Source organism: Balaenoptera musculus, chromosome 6 (genome assembly GCF_009873245.2).
Source record: "Balaenoptera musculus isolate JJ_BM4_2016_0621 chromosome 6, mBalMus1.pri.v3, whole genome shotgun sequence".
In the NCBI taxonomy this organism is placed as follows: Eukaryota; Metazoa; Chordata; class Mammalia; order Artiodactyla; family Balaenopteridae; genus Balaenoptera; species Balaenoptera musculus.
The window spans coordinates 102,801,616-102,826,682 of record NC_045790.1 but is presented as its reverse complement, the minus strand read 5'-3'; the positions used below and the strand labels follow the sequence as shown (position 1 = coordinate 102,826,682).

The window sequence follows — 25,067 nt, the reverse complement described above, 5'->3', positions numbered from 1 at the left end:
TTGCAAGTAACTGACTCAGTCAACTTAACTTGTAAAACAAGGAAATAAAGGCTTACTTCTTAAAAAAAAAAAAAGAGAGAAAATAAAATAAATATCGCCGCGCTGTACATAAACGCTTGCCCTCTCTAGATAACTGGAAATGGGCTACCTGGTTTAACAGGTGTGAGTTTAATAGTCTTAAGACACTGGGAGGTTGTTCCATTTTATACTTCAATCAACAGCCTGTAAGTGCTCTTCTTTCATCACACCCTGGTCAGCAATGAAGATGATTATTTTGCTTTTAGTCAATTTGAGTGGCAGAAAATACCATATTCCTTTTATAATCTGCTTTTCTTTGATTAGAAATAAGGTTAAACTTTAAACTTACCAGTTTTATGTTTAGACATTTGCCCTAAAACTACCTGGAGATTTTCTTCCTCTTTTTCAATTTCCTGCTTTATAAGTGAAAGTTGATTTTTTTTCTCACTAATCTGGACATTCAGTTCTCCTTTCTGAAAACTCAGTTCTTCCAGAAGAGATTTTAGTTCCTGTTCAAAGAAAAAGAAAAGAAAAGAAAAGAAAAGAAAAGAAAAAAGTCAACCCACCTTCACCAAGTTATGAATAGAAATTACTTTAAAATCAGTTCTGTTATTAACTGTCTCATTTCATAGAAATTCTCATTTGGAAACATGCTCATGTTTGAATTTTACATCAAGAACAGCACTATATTTTACACTAACATATTTCAGTATAATAGAAGCAAAAAAGTAACACGTTATCTTCATTTAAAATTTATATGCAATATTTACTATGAGCAAAGCAATGTGTTGCAGAGAAAAAAGGCTGACTCGGACACATCTCCTGCCCTCAAGGGGCTTAGCACCTGGTGGGGAAATAAGGCAGGGAACAGAAACATGATCACAAAAGGCTAAGGTGCCCTAGGAAATGTGCAGAGTGCTACTAAACTCAGAATCGAGAGAAACTCCTTCCAGGGTAAAGGAAAAGTTGGGGAAGCCTTCTTAGTGGCATGAAGCTGGACCATGAAAGCTGGGTCGGATCTGGACATTCCCAGAAAGGGAATTCCTAGAGAAGAAACAGTATGAGAAAGGCACAGAGGCATAAAACCTTGGGCATGTCCAGAAAACAACACAGGGGGAGAGCTATGCACGGCAGCCACAGCATGGATAGATAGCACAACACCAAGCTCGTTACAGAGGCATCAAGATTCAGGAATTTATATTTGCATTTTAGGGGGAAACCAATGAAAATATCTCAAAATAAATCTACAGGACTATACTAGGACTCTTAAGAAAAACTATTGAAAAATGTACCCTGATGTGACTGTACTTCTCAGCTACTTCAGTTTCTCCCAGTCTCAGCGCCTCCTGGAGGTCAGCTCTGGCCTGGACCATGCTTCCCTGGAGTAGATGCAGCTCCTCCTTTTTATGCCCCAATTGTCTGTCCAAGACAGCCATCTCCTGCTGCTGACCTGTTACCTGCATTAAAGAAAAGTAAAGAATGCAAAGCCTGACAAAGTGCTGAGATGGGGAATATTTAGTCCAGCTAAAGGTTGTGTGGGGAAATAAGGAGGTAGTCTAATTCTCACAATCCTAGCTGCAAGAGTCAGAAAGGCCAGGCTGGGGGGCTACAGGCATAAAATGCCTAATAAAGGCCTTGAGCTCACATAGGTAAAAACACTTAAATCACAGCAAAAACCACAATATGATAATAATGATTATCCTTCAGGTTATGGTTTTCAAAGAATTTTCATATCTATAGTTTATTCCAATTGACAACCACCTTGACAATGGAAGTTAGGCAAGGATTTAAAAAATTTATTCATTTTGTAAATTTAAAACTTACAATTTTAAGGACAATACATATTTAGTTACAGAAAAGCAGAAAATGCAGACATGCAAAAGGAAGAAAATAGAAAATATTCACAATCCCCCCTTATCAGACGACCATGTTTGTACTTTGGTATAGACTAAAAATTCAAACATAAGTATACATAAACACATTTAACATAAATGATCTCAGAGCATATTGTGTTTTGAGACTCACTTATTCAATAATATATCGTACTGAGCTGAGATTCAAATTTGGGTTGGACTCTATTCTTAACCACTAGGATATACAGCCTCATTTATGCTTTATACTTTATTATGTACTTTCCAGTCTTTTCTACAATCAAACATGTATTTCTTTTTATAATCATAACACGAATGTAGGTTTCAAAGCAGCATGAACTGGTTTTCAAGGTGTCTGCTGCCATACCTGGCTTTTCAGCTTTTCCAGCTCTGCTCTCTTGGCCTGCAGGAGGGTCTCCGACTCTTTAAGCACCTGCAGGTGATGATCCTCAGTGCGTTCTGCGGTCTCGATGTCTTTTTGCAGCTTCTGCAGCCTACAAAGCACCAGCAGTACTAGAGCAAATTGGAAGGGAGACAGAGCCCCAAGAGCCGCCTTCCAGCACAAGCCCCTTGAAGGCCTGCAGAGGCCGTACTTACTCTTCTGTCAGTTTTTCCTTCTTCTTGTTTAGACACTGGAAGTCTGAGTCTTTTGCTGCAACAACTTTGTTTATCTCTTTCAGGATTTCTTCTTGCTCGATTTTGTGCTGCTCCAAATCCTTTGTGTCAGCCTGGAGCAATCTAAAACACATCTCTTTATTTCCCCCAGACTCCTTAGACTTGACGTGCATTGTTTATCATAGAGCAATTATCGTCCTCTTAGAATCAAACTTCTCATTCATCTCACCGAGGACATCAATGGCTGAGGGAGTCCACCTACCTGAGCTGCTGATCGGCTTTGACAAGGTTAACAGCAGTTTCCTGAGCTCTCCTTTCTAACTCCTCAGCATCTTTCTCAGTTTGCAATAAATTTCTTCTGGCATCAGTGAATTTTTCAACAGCATTTTTTGTCTAGAAAAGAAACTGTCGTTAAAAGCAATTCAGTTACAATACTCTCTCACGGCTATTGGTATCGTAAATTGGCACAGCTCTTGGAAAACAAGACAATACAGAAAGACTGATAAAAATGTTCATTCACTTTGACTCTCCAATTCTCAAAAAAGAATTCAGAAGAACTATTACACAAAAATGCTCATTGTATACTGAAATAATGTAAGACTTGACAAACAATCGATTCAGTAAGTGATAATGCATCAACACAATGGAATACTGTGCAGTCTTTAAAATAATATGACAATGTAGTAACATAGAAGAATGTTAATGATAAAATGTTGGCTGAAAAAAAATGTTAAATGGTACAAGCACTGTAAGAGCAACTATAGAAATCTATCTTGTCAACAAAGACAGAAAGGCTGTGCAAAAACAAAAATCGTCATTTGAGGGTGGTGAGATGGTGGATGATGTTTTATTTAAAAATAATCTGTAATGTTATTATATGTTATTTTTTTCACTTAAAAATATCTACCCCAAAACAATAACCAAAAAAAAAGGAAAAAAAGAAATTTCAAAAAGAGAAGAAAAAAGTGAACAAATAAATATCTACCCAATTAAGTGGCAAGGAAGTGATTTTACCAATATTCCCTCCACATAAAGATTCTTCCTTTACTCTAGATATTATCTTGTTAAGTAAAACCCCATTAATCGAAGGATGATTTAATTATGGCTGAGAAACACAAATATTTAATACTTCTGAAGTATTTAAAAATCTTCCTATATATGATTTGGCAAAAACATCAGTTTTTTTTTTTTTTGTCACCTTGGTTTCTTTTTCTGTCTAAAATAAGAGGCTTAAAAATGTCACGAGAGGTCCAAAAAGAGTATGGTTTGCACTTGGTTGAGCAGTGACTCACTTTTCTGCCAAAACACTCCGTGTTGCAGTTGCACTCAAGTCAGAGGCATCTGTATGTGAAGCTCGTCTAGTAAATACCCCGTGTGGATGCAAGAGGGTTTGGCCAGCTCCCAGAGAGCTAGATATTTCACCACACTTCTTTCCACTTCGGATAGCTGGTTTCTACCAGATTCATCAGCAAAGCATTGGACAGAACTCACTACACACTACAGAAAGCCAGCCACGTCTCTAAGTAGTTTTTTTTTTTTTTAATTTATTTATGGCTGTGTTGGGTCTTTGTTTCTGTGCGAGGGCTTCCTCTAGTTGTGGCAAGCGGGGGCCACTCTTCATCGCGGTGTGCGGGCCTCTCACTATCGCGGCCTCTCTTGTTGTGGAGCACAGGCTCCAGACGCGCCGTCTCAGTAACTGTGGCTCACGGGCCTAGTTGCTCCACGGCATGTGGGATCTTCCCAGACCAGGGCTCGAACCCGTGTCCCCTGCATTGGCAGGCAGATTCTCAACCACTGCGCCAGCAGGGAAGCCCCCTCTAAGTAGTTTTTCAGCCCCTTGTACATCAGGTTTTAACAAGTCTGGCACATTCCTTACAAAATCCAGCACTTTCTCCTTTCCTCTTCCTTTTTAGCAAGCTGCTTCCCTGAGTCATTTTGGGAGGATGAAGGAGGACGAGCTTATTAGTCTCGGTTCACTTACTATCTCTGCCAACTACCAGTCTCAGCTATTTTCTTTTATACACCAGTGATGCATTTTTCTTTGGTCCTGCTCACACCTATTTTCTCTCACAGTAATCTAACATGTGACAGAAGAGGGAACTGATCACCTGAAAAGAGATGAGGACACTTTTCCATTCTTATTAAAGCCATCACTCACAGAATTTCTTTAATAAATCCTTCATTTCAGTTCCTGGGTAATAGATTTCTATTCATTTAAATTGATCCATGTTGAAATAACAATATAAAAATAGTAGTTCCTGATGTGGCCCATATGGATTCGGGACTTTTGTTTTTAATCCTGGAATTCCCATCTAAAGCTCTCTTGGTGAGTCAGAACTTTAGCTGTGTGACCCTGGGCTAGACCAGCCTCTGAGCTACATGTGTGAACTGGGCTAATGACCATCTTACAACGCTGCCAGGAAGGTTAAATGAAGTGGTATTTATAAAATAACCAATGTGTGGCCACAGCAGGGGCTCATAAAAGGCAGTCCCTTTTCCTTCCCAACTTCCTCTGTGTTTCAGTCTTAAAAATACTACCTCAGGCCAAAAAATATTTGATTTTATCTTACTATCAACTTGGAGAACAAAGTAAGAATAAGAGTCTTGTGAGGTCCATTGTTATAAGAATATAAGATTGACCTATTTAATAAACACAGATATCACAGCCCGAATGATTTTTAAAAGACACACACAGGATAAGGAGGTGGGGTGTGTTAGGAACTAAATGACTTTCAGGAGCTTTAAATATGCTACTTCATTTAATTCATACTGAATTATACTAGGTTAATTCTAGTATAATTAGTATAATCTAGGTTAATTAGTATAATCTAGGTTAATTATACTAGGTTAATTATACTTCATTTAATTCATACTGAACAGCCTAGGTTTTCTTAGCCTGAATTTACAGAGGAGGAAAGCAAAGCTCGGGGACTTTAGGAACTTGCCCAAATCCTCACAGCTCCTTAACTAGCAGAGCACAGCCTGACTTGGACCACTTTGCTCTTCACGTTTTCTTTCTAACCCTTCCTGCTGCCGCCGCCGACGCCAGCAAGCCGCCTCACCCCAAGCACAACAGCACCTACTTTCTCGGTTGTGCGTGAAAGTTCACTCTCAGCTTCCGCCAGCAGTCGGTCAGCCTCCCTGAGATCTGCTCGACGTTTCAGGAGGGTCTTCTCGATGCACTCAATTTCATCTACAATATCTTCATGGTGCCTGAGTGATTTTTCTATTTCTAGTTCATTCATAAGACTCTCAACATTTCCATCAATGAAGTCTCTAAAAAAATCATAGGTACACACTCATCAAGAGATTTTAAATGTGACAATATAGATACTTGTAGCCTAATGATAAAAAGATGCACAATGATTTTCTAATTTTATATGAGAAGGGACTGGACAGACAGCTACATCTGATTAAGTTCAATGTCTATGCTTACCTTTTTACTCAACATGGCATACTGTTGACAATAAGTGGATAATATGTATAATGTATGAGGCAGTTGTTTTGTCCTTTTAAATATAAAGATTATTTTTTCATCAGCACTTGGTCAAGACAATGCTGATACTTCAATTCTTCTGTGGTATAAAGATAAAACAAACCACTGCCTCAATAATCATCCATTCCCTCAAAACTATCCTAAGTTTCTACTAGAGTAAAATTATGGTGACAATATTTGACAAATCAGAAAGAGTAACACAGGACTTGGTAACTCAAGGCTAAAGTCAAAATTATTTGAAAATGGGACTATTATTGACAGAAAAACATGAAAATAAATTCATCAACATATTAACAGATTAATTCTTCTTTGAACATTTTTGTGTTATCCAAATTCCCTAAAATGATCATTTATTATACTTCTATAACTAGGAAAAGAAGTGGTTCTCCCACTGCACTACAGCCCCCTCAAAAAACTTCACCTCCCCCATATACACCTACAAAAATGAAATAACCATCCCCCAAGCCTTCAAACATCTAGTCCCAACCTTCTCTCGGTATGACCCTTGGTTTTCCCTGCCAGGTCTATCAGTCACTCTTGCGTTTGCTCCTAGAAGGCAGAGACCATATCTCACTCACCTCTATGTACTCCACAGGTCTCCCCCCAACCCTGGTACCTGGGCCAGTCTGGCTTAAGGGACAAAAACTGGGGAACTGTCATAATTCATGGTCTAGTGCAGAAGATGGGCTTCTACATAACTGACCCACGCAGCAGATACAAGCATTAGCTAACGGACCCTATGCCAGATGCTGGGGCACAGAGAGGGAGGCCCCGCTACTGCCCTTCTGGGTATCTTACAACATGGTCTGAACAACACTACGCCCAAGGTTGCCAACTCCAAACTGTGGGAGCCTGAGATGAGAAAGCTTTTCTGTCAGAGGGGATCCCTAACCTTCATCTGGAAAGACACACTGGAGTTAGGTGGGGGGCAGGTCGGGAAGCCATTTCAGGCAAAGGACAGCATGTGCAAAGGTGGGGAGGCAGGAGAAAACGTGGTGCTCGGGGAAACCACAGCAAAGTGTAGGGCTAGAGTAAGTACCGTGTGGGAGAGAAGGATAAAAGAGAGAGGTAGGGTTCAGATCTTGGAGGGCAGTATGTTTGCTGGTGGGAATGAGAGACACAGGGGAGCGTGCACAGTTATGTCTGCAGCCATGTCGAGGGTGGGATGGAGAGAAAGACACTAGACCTGGAAGGCCTGACCTAGGAATGAGGATGACTAAAGGCCAGGGCAGTGGAGACGAAAGAAGGGGACCAGTTTGAGAGCTCTTTGTGTATAGAGTCAGTGGGACTTGGAAAGCAGCTGGATGCCTGGGGGAGTGAGGGAAAGGCAGGTGTTGAGGACACCCAGCATGTTTTCAGCCAGGGTAACCGGGGAGGGGTGGCGGTTGTGCCATTCTCCAAGAGGGACTACAAGAGGAGCTGATATGGATTATTGGCCAAAAGAACTTAGACTTGTACTATCCCATATGATAATCACCACGTGGCTATTAAATTAAATTAAATTCTGTTCCTCAGTTCTATTAGCTACATTTCAAGTACTCAATAGCCACATGTGGCTAAGGCTACTGTTTTGGATAGTACTGATCTAGAACATTCCCAAGATCACAGAAAGTTCTATTGGACAACACTGATTTAGGTTACCTTAATGAACTAATATCATATTCATCTGAATTATAAAGATAAAATGGCTAATAATTACTTTCGCTGTTGATGTTTCTGAATGGTTCTATGCAATTCTTCTACTTCGTGCTCTAAGTCTCTCTTCTCTTGCAAAAGATCATCAATATTATGATGCAGTTCTTCTATTTCTTTCTCACACTGCTGCTTGGATACTCTCATCCACTGTTCCTGTCTCTTTGATTTTAAATGCTGTATTATGTCTTCCAATCTAGAAACTTCATTCTCCTGGACAAAGAAAAAAATGCAATACTGAAATACCACATGATGTTTCCCCTTTTTCCTGCCAAAAACTGAAATTAACAGTGATTAAAGTGGTATCTTTGACCTGATAATAGTGGTAGCTTCTAAGACTTCAGTATGAAAAGAAAAATTAAGTCAAGCCAATTTCTTCACGTGCCATAGATGAAACTGATGGACCAACAGATTGTACGACTCTTCCATCAGTCCAGCTATGGCTGATAAATAGTCACCAAGCACCTCCTATGGATAATATCTGGCTCCAGAGTTCAGCATCTAGCAGAAGACACAGACAGAGGTGTCTCCCTCCTCTGCACACATGGGAGAGGAGTTGGCTGAGAAGGATGTCTAGAGGAAGTAGTGTTCTGCCTGGTTTTCAAGAATAAATGAAACAGGAAACGACTATGCTGAAGAAATAATGTGCAAATGTAGGGAGGTATAAAGGCACACCTGGGAAACTACAGGAACAGCCGGGTACTGGTGGAGGGTAAAAGAACCAACAGAATTGCTATAAAAACAGTGTGCACTGAAAAACTGCAGGATAACACGAGTAACTACCATTTTTAACCATGTAAATATCCACAGTCCCTCTGAAACTAGTCTGACCTACTAAAATGGGGCTGGTGGCTTGGCACCCAGGTATCCTAGTCCTTTATCTTCCTCTCAATCTTCTGAGAGGAAAAGGAAAAAATAAAGAGCTCCAGGTGCCTTAAGTTTGAAGGAGGCCCTTGTAATGCATTTTATTTCTTTAAAGCAAAAAAGTTATAAAGGAAGCTAGTGATTAGGAAGTAATCATTTCTCAGAATTTAGCCTAGAGGAAAATATGAAATACAGTAAAAATTTATACACAGTTAAATGAACTACACAGCCTACAAATAAAGAAATGTTATGCATTCATTAAAATACTGCTTAAAAACGCTTGTAAAACCATGGGGAAAATGCTTGTAACATTAAGTGGGAAAAACAGGACACAAAATTATGCACACAATAAGTTAAGAACTATGAAAAGAAAGAAAGAATAAAAATTAATTTCACCACCCAGAGATAACCCCCTCCAAAACCTTACTGTATGCTGCTCTTACATGTGTTCATACACAAGCACACATAATATGTGTATGTACAGGTACAGGCACTAGTATGTGAATATACCTATACATACAAATTAATACTTGTCAATAGAAAAATATATAAAAAGCTTTCTAAAAATGGCTATTGGGCTTCCCTGGTGGCGCAGTGGTTGAGAATCTGCCTGCCAATGCAGGGGACACGGGTTCGAGTCCTGGTCTGGGAAGATCCCACATGCCGCGGAGCGACTAGGCCCGTGAGCCACAATTGCTGAGCCTGCGCGTCTGGAGCCTGTGCTCCGCAACAAGAGAGGCCGCGATAGTGAGAGACCCGCGCACCGTGATGAAGAGTGGCCCCCACTTGCCGCAACTAGAGAAAGCCCTCGCACAGAAACGAAGACCCAACACAGCCATAAATAAAAAAATAAATAAATAAATAATTAAAAAAAAATAAATAAATAAAAATGGCTATTTTCTGGACTGAAAGCATTTTTGTTATAAAATGGTTAAACCAGGTTCGTAGAATGGCCTGGTACCCTAACTCCCGTCCAGAACAGTGTTTTAATAAGAGGACGCTTGCTCAGTTCTAAACATCAGCCTTACAAACACACTTTTGGGATATAATCCATGCATAAGTAGGTCGACTCATTAAGTATATAACCGTACTCAGTCTCCCATGGAAGCAGTGTGGATAGGGGTCTTGTGTCTTTCCACTTACTAAGTTATGGTGCTCCGGGACATTGCAGTGCAGCACGCCCATTGGGATGAGGGGGATGGAGAAGCTGGGGGGTGGAGGCCCATATATGATGGGGGCCCCAGCGGGAGGCGGGCCATAAACAACAGTGCCAGGGGTGAGAGGTCGGCTGTTGTTGGGCAAGGGAGGAGGTGGTGCATACAGGGCCATGCCCTGGGGTACAGGAGAACCATCGGGAAACACAGTATACATCATGTATCCAGGAGGAGGCACAAATGGGCGGTCCTCTTGGTCATCCAGCTCGCTCTCTTCCTGGCTATCTCCTCCACTGTCTGCATCTTGAAACAAAAAAACAGAAGAGCGTTTTATTCCCATGGCTCACTAGGTAAACATGTTCAGTAGAGGACAGCAGCTTTTAGGCCAAGATACCAGAGATGTAAAAATAAAATTCTGTAAAAAAGGTCAAAAGCAGTTTTGAAAAGTGGATCAAACAGGGATGCAAATTATTTTCACCAGGTGAACTTGAGTTTTTCCTTTTTTTTTAAACGAATGAACTTTATTATTTTTTTTTAATTTAAAATTTATTTTTGGTTGCATTGGGTCTTCGTTGCTGTGCGCGGGCTTTCTCTAGTTGCGGTGAGCGGGGGCTACTCTTCGTTGTGGTGTGCGGGCTTCTCACTGCGGTGGCTTCTCTTGCTGTAGAGCACGGGCTCTAGGCGCACGGGCTTCAGCAGTTGCAGCATGTGGGCTCAGTAGTTGCGGCACTCAGGCCCTAGGGCCCGCAGGCTTCAGTAGTTGTGGCACACGGGCTTAGCTGCTCCGTGGCACGTGGGTCTTCCCGGACCAGGGATCGAACCCATGTCCCCTGCACTGGAAGGTGGATTCCTAACCACTGTGCCACCAGGGAAGTCCCTTGAGTTTTTCTTATACCTATCTGTTGTTTTTTTTCCATCTTCATTCATTCATTCATTCATTCAGCAACATTTGGGTGCCTGCTTTGTGCTACGTAAAAGACCAACAGAGAAGTGCTGTGAGATCCCACAGCTCCCAGCTTTACCACTATCAGGATACAAAGCCTCTCTCAGGTGTTGGTTCTCTTACTTATCTCCTCTATAAGCAGGAACTAGGTTTTTTTTTCCCACTGATGAAGAAAACCTAGCACACAGCAGGCACTCAATAAATAGTTCCTGAATGAACAAATTCTCAGAAGGTAATATTCCCATTTTACAGATTAACAGTCTCAGAGCGGCTAAATAATTCCCCTAGGATGACACAGTTACTTAGTGAAAGAGCCAGGATTTACCCCAGGTCTGACTCTTCCCCCTGGAGCTCTGGAAGACAGACCTGTAACATTTCATTTCAGTCGAGCTAATTAGTGCCACAAAACGAGGTTGTAAACTGCCATGTTCCAGGAGTGGAGGTGAAGATGCCGCTCAGTCTGCCAGGAAAGGCAGGGAGGAGGAAGGGTCCAGAAAAGGAGTGTTGTTTGAGGACCTGGGTCTTGCTGAAGGATGAGTAGGAATAGGTTTGGGAGAGAAAGGAGGAAGCAGGACATTCTGAACAGAGGGTTCAAAACATGGAAGTGTGAGCAATGTGGCAGGCAGTGGGTATGGCTGACATGTGGGAGAGTGATGGAAGGTGAGACAAGAGGTCGTTGGCCAAGACCAGGTCACAGAGGGCCTTGCAGAGCAAGCTAAGGAGTCTGGACTGTGTCTTATGGATTTCAGGGAACCAATAAAAGGTCATTAAACAGGCAAGAGAAATGCAACTTCCCTGATGTAACTTACCTCTATTTGAACATGATTTATGTAACCCAGTCCTGATGGGAGAATAAACCCAGTATCCTGAAGCAGGTGGAGGTGCACTGCCTTCCTTCCCATCCTGCCATGGTTTTCTAACAGGAGTTGAGGCTGCATACTTTAGGCCGACACCAGAGTCCTTGGTGGCCTGGGAACTGTGGCTGGAAACCTAAAATAAATGACAGCAGAGCATACTATCTCTTAACAAATAAAAAGGCTGATGTGGAGAAATGTCAAAGTCTAGAGCAAAGTTGAGAAAGAACTGGTTTCTTTTCATATATCGTAATTCTCATTTTTCACAGGCAGAAACGAGACGTGATTACGTGGTTATATAACCTGCATGGGTGTCAGCCTCCCGTCTCCCGTACTCATCTTTCCCGGTGGTTTCTCTTCTTTTGCCTAGTCCTTGATGGCCCAGCAACTAAGATCAAGGAAACAGGAGCTTTCAAGGCAAGCTGGGATATTAGTCTCCTGTTGTGCCAGGAGCTTGGAGTGGCTTTAGAGCTCTACTCTGTTACTCTCCCTCTCCTTTCAGTTGTAAGTCGACCCTCCAAACCCTCATCCAGCTCAGGCTTACAATGTTTTGCTCTAACCTATACTGCTTCCACCTGCAGCCCTGGCTGTGACACGGATGTCTAGCTTCCTTTAGATTTCTGGGAGGAGGATTTCAGATTCTGCTTTTCGGGGTTCTGATTAAGTCTGAACGGCCCGGGGATCCTAGCGTGTGGGAGCTGCTTCTCCTGACTGCTGTTGTCAGCTGATTCTAGCAGGATGTGGCCCAGCCCCTCTGCTTTGGATAACAGCCACTTACAGTCCTCTCCTTCCTTCCCACACTCAGGCTGCAAGCCCTGGCACTGTGCCCCCTGAACACCCCTCAATCCACCTCTGCTCTGGCTCTGGCTTCTTCCATCCTTCACCCGAACAAGTTCAAACAGCCCCACACAGAGTTCACCCACTGTAAGTCTAGCCTCCACACTCCGCCTGATTATTCTTCCTAAACTACAGCTCTGATCATAGCACACTCAACTGCAGTTTCCCAAGGCCTACATAATTAAGTGCAAGGGATTTTGAGGCCCTTTTTAAAAAAAAAAAAAAAAAAAGCATGACCCCAATCTACGTTTCCTGTTTCACCTTTCACTGTTCCCATCCAGCCCTCCAGCCCCACAAGGGGCTAAGCCAACTCTCCTCTTCCTCACAAGCTGTTCCCTCCCTCCTGAAAGCCCATCCTTTGAGGGTTGCTAAGTGCTGACTTCAAGCCCCTGTTTGTGAAGCCTTCTTCCCTAAACATCCCCATGAGATAAATCTTTAACATTTCTCTGCAACTGGGGCACGGAAGTCCAGTCTGTTGTCACATGCGTGTCACTGTTTTGTAATTACATTGGTGTGCTTGTCTTCCCCACCAGCCCATGAGCTCTTTGAGAGCAGGGGCTATATGATTCATCATGGTTCCCCACCAAAGCCTTGTACTTGACCTAGACCTCAGTAAGTACCGAATGAATGTGTTAAAAGGAAATGCAATCCAGGTGCCTATTTTTCTGTCTGAGACTCTATAATTCTACTGCCATTTTCAAAAGGCTCTCTGGGCTCAAGTCACTTTATCCACCCTTATAGGATCCTTGTTCAGGGACCCGGACCCCACACATACCACCTGAGCATGAGTGGGCAACTGCCACATTCCTTGGGAATGCCCTATTTCCATCTCATACAGCACAAAGTACTTAAGAACCTCAATGCATGGCTTAGCCTAGATATGTTGTTCTTGAGACCTGATCACAGATTTAGGGAAGGCAACACCATCACACTTTCTTAAAGAAAATTTAGTATATATTCCCAGCACCACAGACTTCCTACTTTTGATGATGATGGTGGTGGCATAAAGTACCAATAGCCTCGTCTTTTGAAAGGATCTGCCATGCTGCTGATGTAATCATTCTGATAAGAAACTTCACGTCGGAGTTCAGCAATTTCTTCCAAAACATTTTCAAAGCCTCCTCTGTTATCTGTAAAAGGAAAGCCATTCTGTGAAGTTGGGTATGAAATCATCTACTTCCTCTCTCTCTCAAAATACAAAAGTGCTTCCACAAGAGCGAATGACTTTTATCAGTTCCTCAAAGCTGCCGTTCAGCCTGCCCTTTGGTAATAAATTTTTATTGACACTTAAAGAGGACAGACATATTCTACTGCTGTTCATTTATAAAGTGAGCCAGAGAAAGAACAGATTTGTAAACATTATTTCTTTTGAAAATACAAAAATAAATCTCTCTTTGTAATCAAGTCCCTTGATACTGCACTTACTTACATTTTAAAAAGTGCTTTATTTATTAAGCTAATTATCACAGCTCTATAAATCGAGCATGGAATTGATCTGTAACAGTTAAATAAATTTGCTAAAGGTAAAAAACAAACACGATGATTTAATTTTAGAACTACAAAACCACTACCAAAATCAAAGCCCAATACCTTACCAGCCCCGGTGAGGTCTAGTAAATTCCGCAGTCTTGAGATCTCTTTCCTTTGTCTCTCCATGGTCTCATTCAGTTTTTCAATTTCTAGCACCTGTGAGTTTGCTCCTCTGGTGCCTACCTCTACTTTCTCCATCTCAATTCGAAACTATTAAAAAATCACATATACAAAGTTGCCAATGAATATTCTTTCCCAGATGCACGTCTCCTTGCAGTAAGATTATAATTCTATAATTTTTTACTTATACTTTACTAATGAGGAACTGCATTACTCCTTACATTTAAACCATGCAATGCCTGGCACACAGCAGAGAATCAAGTACTGATTGACTATTGGCTGTACCTCAAAATTCTTTGAGATGTCGCCTACAGTAATTCAATCTTTTAGGAACTGATAAGTACCCAATAAGGAGGCGGTCTCATGGGGGTACCAGCACTGACCTGCTCCTCTTTATCCCTGAGGAGATTCTGCAGGAGTTCGATCTCCGCTTCTGCTCGGGTCAGATCCCTGGCGGCTTGCGCTGCCTTTCTGCTGAACCTCTCTGTTTCCTGCAGCTCCTACTGGGACAGAGGTGTGAGAAAGGCACCACTGCTATTGCGGGCTGCCCTCTTTATTTCTTTCTTCCTCTGACTGAGTCCTCTGCTTTCATCAGATCGCCCGCCTGGCTACCCCATGCACACGTAGTGCCAAGTCCCACCTTATCTGTGCTGTTCCTATGATTTGGCAGCTCACTCTGGCACTCTTTGGGGGCCAAGTGGGCAGGGTTCTGCATCAGAAAGAGCAAGGACTAATTTTTTCTTCTCTGTTCTACAGTCTTCCATGACTGGTGTCTCTGTGGACCCCCATGGTTAGATTTTCCCTCCTATGATTTACTGTCTTAATCTCATAAGCATTTGCATCTTATAAAGGCTATAACAGACTTATCTCAGTCAGGAGTCATAATAACCCTGTGAAGTGACATCAGACTGCACAAGATGACAAAGACAAAAGGTTGAGGTTCAGAAGGATTATACAGCAAGCCTTGAAGACCTCTGTTCAGGTGTGTATGGATAGGTACCTCCCTAAGCAGACCCTACACTTTGAGGTAAGGATAGCACGTTTCATTTGATGGCTCCTTTGGGACTCAATAGAGTACAGGACCCATGGCAGGGTTGTGACGGGGGAAATACAATCTTCAGGTCTGAAGAGGAACAGACAACTTTATGGTGGTTTATAAAAGAGCCAAAGTCTGTAACAAGAGATCAGTAATACAAGTTGCTATGTTTTTTGACAGGGGCAGCCCTGGTGGAAACTTGTTCTGTACGTGGGGACTCACCTCTGCGCGCTCCTGGTTAATTTTCATAACGGTTCCATGAAGGGACTTGAGCTGGTCTTTGGCAGTGGTGAGCTCAGCTGTGGCCAGCTTATCAGAGGCGGCCACAGCTTTCTTTAGTGTCTTCAGTTCTTTATCTAAACCAAGAAACTGTGCCTGAGATTTGGCATCTTCAAGTTTCTTCTAAAATAAAAGAAACACTAATTAAAGAGATGAATCATTTGGTAGCAATGAATTAAGACATGAGCCCCATAGGGCAGGGACTCTGTTCACACACCCCATGCCTAGAACCATACCTAGTACTCAGCAGGTGCTCCTGAGTGAATAAATAAATAACATCTCAAAGCTGTATGATAACTTAGAATGAAATCAGTATACTTAGTCAAGAATCTTCGTGATCATAAATCCATTCATTTGTTGGAGAAACATTTCTTGGCACCATCACCAAGCGATGGGCCTGCCCCTTGTGATCATGGAGTCAGGCACTGGGCATATGGTGGTAAACAAAACAGACTTGGCTGCTGCCCTTGAGGAGCTTGTGAGAGACGCGTATTAAACAAACACTCAGACAAGTGTGTAACTAACACTGTGATCACTGCTGTCGAGGGACAGAACAAGGTATTATGTGAGATGCCAGCAGGGGAGACCTAGCTTGGTGGGGGGAGGGCTTTCAGGAAGAAGAACGGTGGAGGGACATGGTCCAGGAGAAGGAATGGCCAGGAGGGAAGACAGCACTTGGGAAGTCTCAGGAACTGAAAGAAGCAGCACGGTAAGAAAAGGAGAGAGCTCAACAGAGGCAAATCATGCAGGGGCTCAGAGGCTGAAGAATTTCTGTCCTTATCCTAAAGACAACAGAAGCTGCTGGAGAGAAGGGGAGATGGGAAGGGACTGACAAGAGCCTATTCACGTTTTTGGAAGAGCGTGTCGGCTGCTCTGTGGAGCAGGTCATGAGTGGAAGTGGGGGACTGTCAGGTGGCCACAGCAGTCGTCCAGAAGTGAGATGATGGCTGGATGAGGGTGGTGGCACTGGAGAAGGACAAAGTGCAAATATTCCAGAGAGATTTTGGAGGCAGACTCAATAATACTTGGGAACTGATGGGTTCTCAGTGAAGCATCAAGCCAGTCATTCACTGGGGCTGGGAGAAGGGAGAGGGTAGGTGTGAGACGTGAGAAGGTACGAAACATGCAGCAAGGGAGTGAGCTTACCAGAGAAAAGGGTAATGCTGCCCATTTGAGGCTGGCAAACATTTATAGTGTTACCGCTATGCCTGGATGGGTGACTCTTTCCTTCAGGAATACTTAGCCACGGGTGCAGGGCTAAAGAAAGCAGATAGCTGCAGTTTTGTCATAGAAGATAGGAGAAAAGAGCAAGGGATTTGAGGATACTTGCAAAAAATAGCGATAATGGGAGACCATGGAATTTAAGTTGGACAAGGAAGAAAGTAAAGACAGGAAAGCCTAACACACAGAAAAGGTGGGGTTAATGCACTGGGATTATCAAGAAGGTTGAAAACCTGTCAGCATGACTCATCCCAATAGCATTTAAGCCCCACCTAACTGACCCTCCAGTCACTCTTTACATCCCAATTCTCTTGCTTCCATCTAGCATGGCACCCTTGTCTCAGGCTCTTGATTCGATGACATGCATCTAGGTCTCCCTAGGTCAGGTCCACCTCTGGGCCAGCAATGCAGCCAGAGGTGACCGTGGATCACACCCCTCTCAGCTGCCCCATTGCTGGGAGCAGGACCCTGGCAGTGGGGACTCATATGTCTCTTTCCCAGTCTTGCCCACCTTCTTCTCTAACTCTTGGAGTTGGGCCAGAATTCTCTGCTTCTCTTCATCAGCTTCCTGAAGTTGGAGATCTGTAAGGCCTTGGATTTCCTCCATACTTTTTAGATTTTCTTGTAAATAGTGAATTTCATTCTCTAACTGCTGAATTCTTGCTTTGTGTTGCCTCTTGTCAAAATTAATCTGTGAGGAAATCAAGTTTCAAAGATGATTTTTAAGCAAAATATGTTTTGAGCAAAATAAAAACCTTCTAGAGAATTATATTTCGTTTTACTAAAGAGTAAAACAAAATGCTGTGCTAATGAGTTACTGGGGATGGCTTTATCACAACTGTTCTCTAGGATCCATTTTAATGTTTGCCTCATCATTAAAATAATTACATCAAAAACTCAGATTCTGGCACTATACTACACTCTAGCGATGTTGTATTATCTACTTGCACATTAAGAAACATCTCTCACTTGCTTCCAAAAGAAGGAAAACACAGTCTCACAAAGAAGCCTGACTTTGACATCAGTAACCACATTTAGAGTTGAATTTTAGTCACACCTAGTTTGACTTATTAGGAGTGAAACTAACAACAATTACACTGTATTTAAAAAAATTATACCTTTATTAATTATACCTTAATAAAGTATACCTTATAAAGGTATACCTTTATTAAGGTATAATCTACATAACAGACACTCTTTTCTTTCTTTTGTTTTGGCTGTGCCGCTTGTGGGATCTTAGTTCCCCAACCACGGATCGAACCCTGGCCCTGGGCAGTGAAAGCAAGGAATCTTAACCACTGGACCACCCAGGAATTCCCTACGCTGTATTTACATGAGAAAGGAAGCACTGTAATTTGCTGGAAAATATGAATGTTTTCTAAACACTTCCCTCTAGCTGCCTCTTGCCCTTCTCTTACTCTTGCTTCAAGGGCTCTCTCACAGGCCTGCCTGAACTCTTCTTGTCCGCTGGCCAGCTTCTCCTGATGCAGAGCCACTTCCTCTTGGAGTTTTCTCTCTCTCACTTGAGCTTCCTCTTTTTCCCACTGGGAACATGTAAGGATTTCACTGAACTGTTTCTGCAAATCAGCGAGACTTTTCCCTAAGACATCTGAAGGACTATGGATTCTGGTAAGGGGGGAAAAAGAAAGATGGTATAAGTGTGACATTTTATTTTTGATGCTGGATGCTGGGTGCAAACATGCCGGTAACATTAGTGCAGAAGTAAAAGAAGTTGTGAGGAATGGGACTGGTGTCAATCCGTAGTAAATTACTGTGCACCTCCTGAGTGCAAATCATTGTTTTATTAAATGACTGTTGCCACTCTGAAAGCACAGGCTCCTGTCAGGCTAACAATGTGTGTTCAAAGAATAAATGGCCATTTCATATATTCAAATTAGCCTCAGTTTTCTTTTGATATTTGTTTTCTATTTAAAATGCATAATGTGACTCTACTTCCTGACCATCTGCAGTAAGCTTTCAAGAATGAGTTACTCGTAAAACCTTTGTGTTTTTTAAATTAAATACCAAAAAGTATAAAAGATTAAAAAAATCAGTGACAGACAACTTGAATTAAGCAATCTGTGTATCAATCATGGTAATATGATAAGGGAAAAGGGAAACCTTACAAAAGAACTCAGCCATTAACAGTAGTTGGAAAGGTGATTTCATCACTGAACCCCACATTCACAACTCAGCCCACTCTCTACCTGGAGGTCTTGACTTTCCATTACCTCATCTCCCCAGTTCCTGATTTCAGTTTTCTCCTTAGCTCATCTACGCGAGCTGCCACTTCTTCTGGACGAATCAAACCATCAACTACGTGGTTAAGGTGATTCTGGAAATCTTTAAGTTGCTGTTTTAACAGGTTATTGTCATCCTGTGGAGGGGGGTAAAATGGAGAGGGGTAAAAATTACCAAAACAAAATAACAAATACACCCAAATACACACACACAGCCCATATTATTTACCATATAACAGTCCAGTCAACTCCCTTTACCAATTTTTTAAAAACCCTTTGCACTATGGCCGACAATATCTGAATCTATTGATTAATCCGAAGTCACAAAAGACACAAACAGGCATTATGATGTGTCCTGATGTGATGCAAAAAAGAAGTACGTATGAACACTACCTAAGACTGTCTCCTTGCCAAAGAGTAAATAACTTGAATCTAAATAAGCCTCCATATGTGACATAAGAACATGTTAATCAATGCCATGGGGATGCAACCGCAAAATCTAGACTATGGGAAACTCTACAGGACAAAGACCTGGTTTTCTTTAGTATGTAACAAAGAGAAAAAAAAGAGCAGGACTATAGATTACAGGACACAAGAGTCAAGTCAACCAAATGCAATGTGTGCACCTTATTTGGATTCTGATTCCAACATAACACTTCTAAAAAATTTATAATTTGAACATTTTGTATACTTAAGGTATTTGACGATATTAGGGAGTTATTGTAATTTTAAGGTGTAACGACAGTATCCATGTTTATGCCTCTTTTTTTTTTCTGGCCATGCTGCGTGGCTTGTGGGATCACAGTTCCCTGACCAGAGACTGAAGCCGGGCCATAGCAGTGAAAGCTCGGAATCCTAATAACCACTAGGCCACCAGGGAACTACCCTATGCTTCTTTTTTAAAGCCTTATTTTTTAGAGATACATACAATAGTACAGTATTTACAGATAAAATCAGATGTTTTGGATTTACTTCAAAATAATTCAGTGTGTGAACAAGTGTGAGGGGTGAGGTGTGGAGGGTATTATAGATGAAATAAGACTGGCCATGTGTTATAGATGAAGATAGTCCATGTGTTGAAACTGTTGAAGATGAGTGATATATACATAAGGATTCATTTTAGTATTCTATTTTTGTATATGCTTGAGAATATACATAATTCAAACTTAGAAAAAACAAAAACAAAAACACCTTCCCATAATACTCAGCTTTATCTGCCAATCAACTGAAAAATGGAACATCTAATACTGAAGTTCTCTAATAGCTTACAATTCTTTGTGGGAGTATTTGTTATATGCTAGGATATTTTCACCAAGAAACTAATGAATATATCTAGACCCCAGAATTAAATCCAGACAGTATCTCTTTTAAGTAAAAAGAAACTGCTAAAATTTCCCTAAATTGTACAGAAAAATAGTTCTATGTCCTAAGCTATTGACTATATTCCCCTGAATACCTATATTCTACTTAAGTGATTTTCTTCAAACTTGGTATAACATTAGGTTTTTTGTTTTGTTTTTTTTTAACACTGTTAACTAAATTGGAGAATTAGCATTGCAATGAACGTGCCTATCCACCTGGAGTCTCTTATCCATAAACCGTCCTTGCCCTTTGCCCTGAGGCACCCATATTTGCACTACTTTCTAATCCTGGCCACAGGTGATCTGACCCAAGGACAGCCAATCCACTGATTAGCCAGAAAACAAGTTCTCTCCCTCTCCAAAATGTGAACCAAGATCCAGTCCAGCAAGTCTGTATGAGAGCTAGACCTGTAAAGTTATGTCAGCTCGGGGCTGGGGTTGATGCTGGGCCAAATGCAATGCCCAGGGAGACAGAGAAAGAGAAATGAGAGCCGCACAGGCCCTGGAAGGTTAACAGAGCAGCTCTGGTCACCAGCAAGCTGCCTGTCTCCTTCCTTGAGCTAGAGTTAGTAGGTTTTGGTTCACTGCAACTAAATGATTTCTGACAAAGATAAATGTAGAGTGAGTTTAACTTGTACTCCGCACCAGGAGGTCAGTAGGCCAAGTAACCAAAGGACCTAGTTCCAACTAAGAGAGTCTTACAGCATGGACCAGCATTCTGGAAAGCTGACCTCAATTTCTACCTTGGAGAGAGACCCCTGAAGTCCTTTTCTTTAATAGATGTGTACTGAAGTGTTTATGGTTGAAATAAAGATGTACGAGATTTTCTTTAAAATATTCCAGCAAAAAAAAAATGTGGATTAACTGAAATAAGAACAGCAGAATGTTGACAATTGTTTAAGCTGAGTAAACAAAAGGGCATAAGGCTATCTTCTCTCTGATTTTGTGATTATTTGAAAATCTCCAAGGTAAAAATAAAAAATAATAATCCAGTGAACACCCAATATATACACACAACACACACAGGAATGGAAAATATGTATATCTTTTATATTTACTTCAGAAGCTGAAATGATAGCAGTAAAAATTAAATTCTAGGTAACTAGATTTTCTTAAACTTTGAGAAAAAAATATTCAAGGCATTGGAAGAAGAGAGAGAGAATTTGGGTGAGTTTAGTCTTATCTGTCACAAACCCCCGTACATGCATTTTTGGAGCCTTCCCCCAAACCACAATAACTCTGCCCCTTGATTTCTGGTGAAGTATAACAGCTGCCACCTCGGTCAGCTAAGTGACCCCTGACCTCACAGATCTGGAAACCTGCATGTTGATCCAGATACTTGTTTGTTCAGACATGTGTCCTCTTTGAGAGCATTTAATTACCTGGAAAATCCTGTCCACCTGCTTCTCGGGCAGTTTGTTGGGCAGATTATTGTGACAATAGCTATAAAAATAGTCTGCCAAAGAAAACTCTCATAAATGTAAAATGGCTGCATTTTTAATGACATTCCTTCTGAGAAGGAGATTGAAAACTTTACAATTAAGAAGTTCTACTGCAACTCATTCTAGTTAAATTCCTGGATAATTGCAAAGATATTTCAGTGGAAGAAGAATGCATCAACCTGATAATTTTAGCTCAGTCTGGTAACAATGCCGCTTCCAGCGGAAATGCAAGGTACTGCTGTCCCCCATGAGTTTACCTAGTGTTCTCTGTTTACTATCGACACTGCCTCTATCTCTTAGCACCATAATAACAACACAAAGGATATGCATATTAATAATCTTAAAATGATCACAACAGAGGCTACGGTACTATCCCATCCAGAATTCCTTTTTTCTAATAACTCAAGTAGCTTACTACATGTAACAGCAGGTTGTGAAGTGTCTGACATAAAGATGGCAACATCTTTGGGTGTCCCATATAAGAATGTATTGGGAGCCAATAAGTCTCTACCTGCAGCTGTTTAAGTTGGGTGCGGAGCTCACTATTTTCTTGTTCCTTTTCTTCTGAGAGCTGGGCTTTTCCGAGTGCATTCTTGAGGGCTTGCTTTTCTTTCTCTAGTTCTGTTTGAACAGCTGATTGTTCTAACTATTGCCATAGGAAGCAATGATACAAAAAAGTAAAATAGCAATAATTTATGATCTAATAAGGCATAAATAAATTTACATACACATGCAATCCCTTGGCAGCTTTGGTTTTATAACAACTCAGTTTTACATTTGTACCCCCAAGTTTAAAAGCCCAAGGTAAGTTTTTCACATGCCTCCTTAAACAATTAATACCTAAGGAAGAGCAAGCATCGAAATCAGCTCAGCCCAGATACACCAACTCAGAATCTCCAGGAGTGAGCCTAAATACCTACCTTTAAAAGCTCTGTGAGTGATTCAACAGTTACTGCTCCCTTTTCCCTTAGACCAATATTTCTCACACTGTGGTCCTCAAATACCTGCATCAAAATCACTTGCTGCACCTGTTAAAAATACAGATGCCTGGACTCCCTCTCAGACTTGATGGGCCAGAATTTCTAGGGCAAGGCCCAGGAATCTGCATTTAACAAGCATCACAAGTGATTTCATATAACTAAAGGGTACCAATCATAGATCTGTAAACCAGAGAGAGAAGATCTGTTATGCTCCACAATCTCGATGTGTGGTTTGAAGACCAATCCTGGTAGTCCTGATGCAAGGAAAGGAATGTCCCTTTCAATACCATATGAATTTGTGAAAAGGCCAGGTTGCTGTAATATTTTTGTCAAGACTTATAAGAAAAAAAAATAAAGGAGAATGAAAGTACAAAAGACAATGGATTTTAAGCCAGTAAGGGCTGGCTTAAAAACTTTTGAAAGAAGAAAATTTATTTCAAAGACGATGCCATCCAGAAATTGTATTTACTATTATTTAAAAATATGTATTTACTGTTATTTTAATTGTTTCCTTCCCAACCTCTTGTTTTCCACACTCTGATCAGGTCAACTATAGTTTTATAAAACTTGGTACTCTTAAGAAATATAACACTGACAACTGGCAAATGGTCATTTGATATCATTTGGTATCTAATAAGTAAAGGAACACAAAGTAATGTAATTACTATAATAAGCCTATTTTATATCCTTTTCTAATCATATGAATGCCATTTTACATGAATTCCTGGGATTCAAACTATCTTATTTTTTAAAAATAATTAATTTTAAATTATAGTTGATTTAAAACAATGTTTCAGTATACAGCAAAGTGATTCAGTTATACAAATATATATATCTATTCTTTTTCAGATTCTTTTCCATTATAGGTTATTATCAATACAAGATATTGCATATAGTTCCCTGTGCTATACAGTAGGTCCCTGTTGTTTCCCTATTTTATATACAGTAGTGTGTATATGTTAATCCCAAATACCCAGTTTATCCCTCTTCCCCCCTTTCCCCTTTGGTAACCATAAGTTTGTTTTCTATGTCTGTGAGTCTATTTCTGTTTTGTAAATAAGTTCATTTGTATCATTTTTTTAGATTCCACATATAAGTGATATCATACGATATTTGTCTTTCTCTGTCTGATTTACTTCACTTAGTATGATAATCTCTGGGCCCATCTATGTTGCTGCAAATGGCATTATTTCATTTTTTTTTTTTACAGCTGAGTAATATTCCATTGTGTATAAATACCACATCTTCTTTATCCATACATGTGTCAATGGACATTTAGGTTGCTCTCATGTCTTGGCTATTGTAAATAGTGCTGCTATGAACATTGGGGTCCATGTATATTTTCGAATTAGTTTTCATCTTTTCCAGATATATGCCCAGGAGTGGGATTGCTGGATGATACGGTAACTCTATTTTTAGTTTTCTAAGGAACCTCCACTTCTCCATAGTGGCTGCACCAATTTACATTCCCCCAACAGTGTAGGAGGGTTTCCTTTTCTCCACACCCTCTCCAGCATATATTATTTGTAGATGATGGCCATTCTGACCAGTGTGAAGTGGTACCTCATTGTAGTTTTGATTTGCATTTCTCTAATAATTAGCGATGTTGAGCATCTTTTCATGTGCCTGTTTCAGACTATCTTATTTTATTTAACTTTCATCCAGTTAGAACCTATTGACCCTCCTCAGGTGCCAGGCACTGAAACAGGCATCTACAATCTGGGCATTCACTGTGCTCTGAGTCTAGCAGGAGAGACGGACAATCTAAACAGATGATTTCATACACAGGCTAAAATGCTTTGACTGAGCACAGGTTAAAGGAAAATCAAAGTAGAGTCCCGAATCCAGATTTTCAGCAGGCATAACAGAAGGAGAGGGCGGGCTTCCTGGAGGAAGATGCAACCCATTTGGCTAATAGCTAAACAAAAGTGTATTTTAATGTGATCAAGAATATATTATAACTGGCCTCTGTCTTCCTCTCTGCCCTTATCTCTCACTCTCATTCCCTACTCCTCTTCTCGCTCCTGGCATATTGGAGGCATACTTTCAGCACTTCAAATGCATTAAGCTCTCTCTCCTTGCCTCTCTGCCTAGAACACATCCCTTACCTCTACCCTTTCACCTCTGCTCCCTCTGCACAGCCAAATCCTAGTTCCCCTTGAAGTCTCGCCTGAAACACCATTTCCATAGGGCAGTCTTCCCTGACCACCACTCCCCCGGCACAGAACCCTATCGTTTTCTTTCTCCGACACCTGTTTCACCTACCAGACTGTCAGCTTCACAAGGACATAACCATATCTGTGCTATTCCCTATAGCATCCATGGCACCTGGCCCTTAATGGCCAATCGATAAGTATTTATTGGATGAATAACTATTTCACTAATTTGCAAGTATAATTAAACTAGTGGGTATTTCATCCAACCAGAACAGGAAGTAGCAAAGTAAAATTTAGTATCAACTTAAAAGAGGTCTCTTAAAGCTGTTTTGAGAAAGAACAACTAGAATTTATTGAT

At 41.0% G+C, this 25,067-nt stretch overlaps 1 protein-coding gene across 6 annotated transcripts in view; it reads right to left on the bottom strand.

Annotated features, from left to right (window-relative positions):
• CNTRL (centriolin) overlaps positions 1-25,067 on the bottom strand; it is an 86,176-nt gene that overhangs the window by 16,264 nt on the left and 44,845 nt on the right. For all 6 annotated transcript variants that reach the window (XM_036856005.1, XM_036856008.1, XM_036856009.1 and 3 more), the window contains 17 exons: positions 22,085-22,219; positions 18,762-18,907; positions 17,949-18,156; positions 17,042-17,221; positions 15,253-15,432; positions 14,378-14,494; positions 13,940-14,084; positions 13,326-13,474; positions 11,463-11,643; positions 9,700-10,013; positions 7,700-7,905; positions 5,588-5,780; positions 2,767-2,897; positions 2,487-2,627; positions 2,257-2,383; positions 1,311-1,475; positions 368-527 (listed from right to left, as the gene is read on the bottom strand). In XM_036856005.1, the coding sequence (XP_036711900.1) occupies positions 368-527; positions 1,311-1,475; positions 2,257-2,383; positions 2,487-2,627; positions 2,767-2,897; positions 5,588-5,780; positions 7,700-7,905; positions 9,700-10,013; positions 11,463-11,643; positions 13,326-13,474; positions 13,940-14,084; positions 14,378-14,494; positions 15,253-15,432; positions 17,042-17,221; positions 17,949-18,156; positions 18,762-18,907; positions 22,085-22,219 (2,878 nt within the window). The remainder of the gene's footprint in view (positions 1-367; positions 528-1,310; positions 1,476-2,256; positions 2,384-2,486; positions 2,628-2,766; positions 2,898-5,587; positions 5,781-7,699; positions 7,906-9,699; positions 10,014-11,462; positions 11,644-13,325; positions 13,475-13,939; positions 14,085-14,377; positions 14,495-15,252; positions 15,433-17,041; positions 17,222-17,948; positions 18,157-18,761; positions 18,908-22,084; positions 22,220-25,067) is intronic.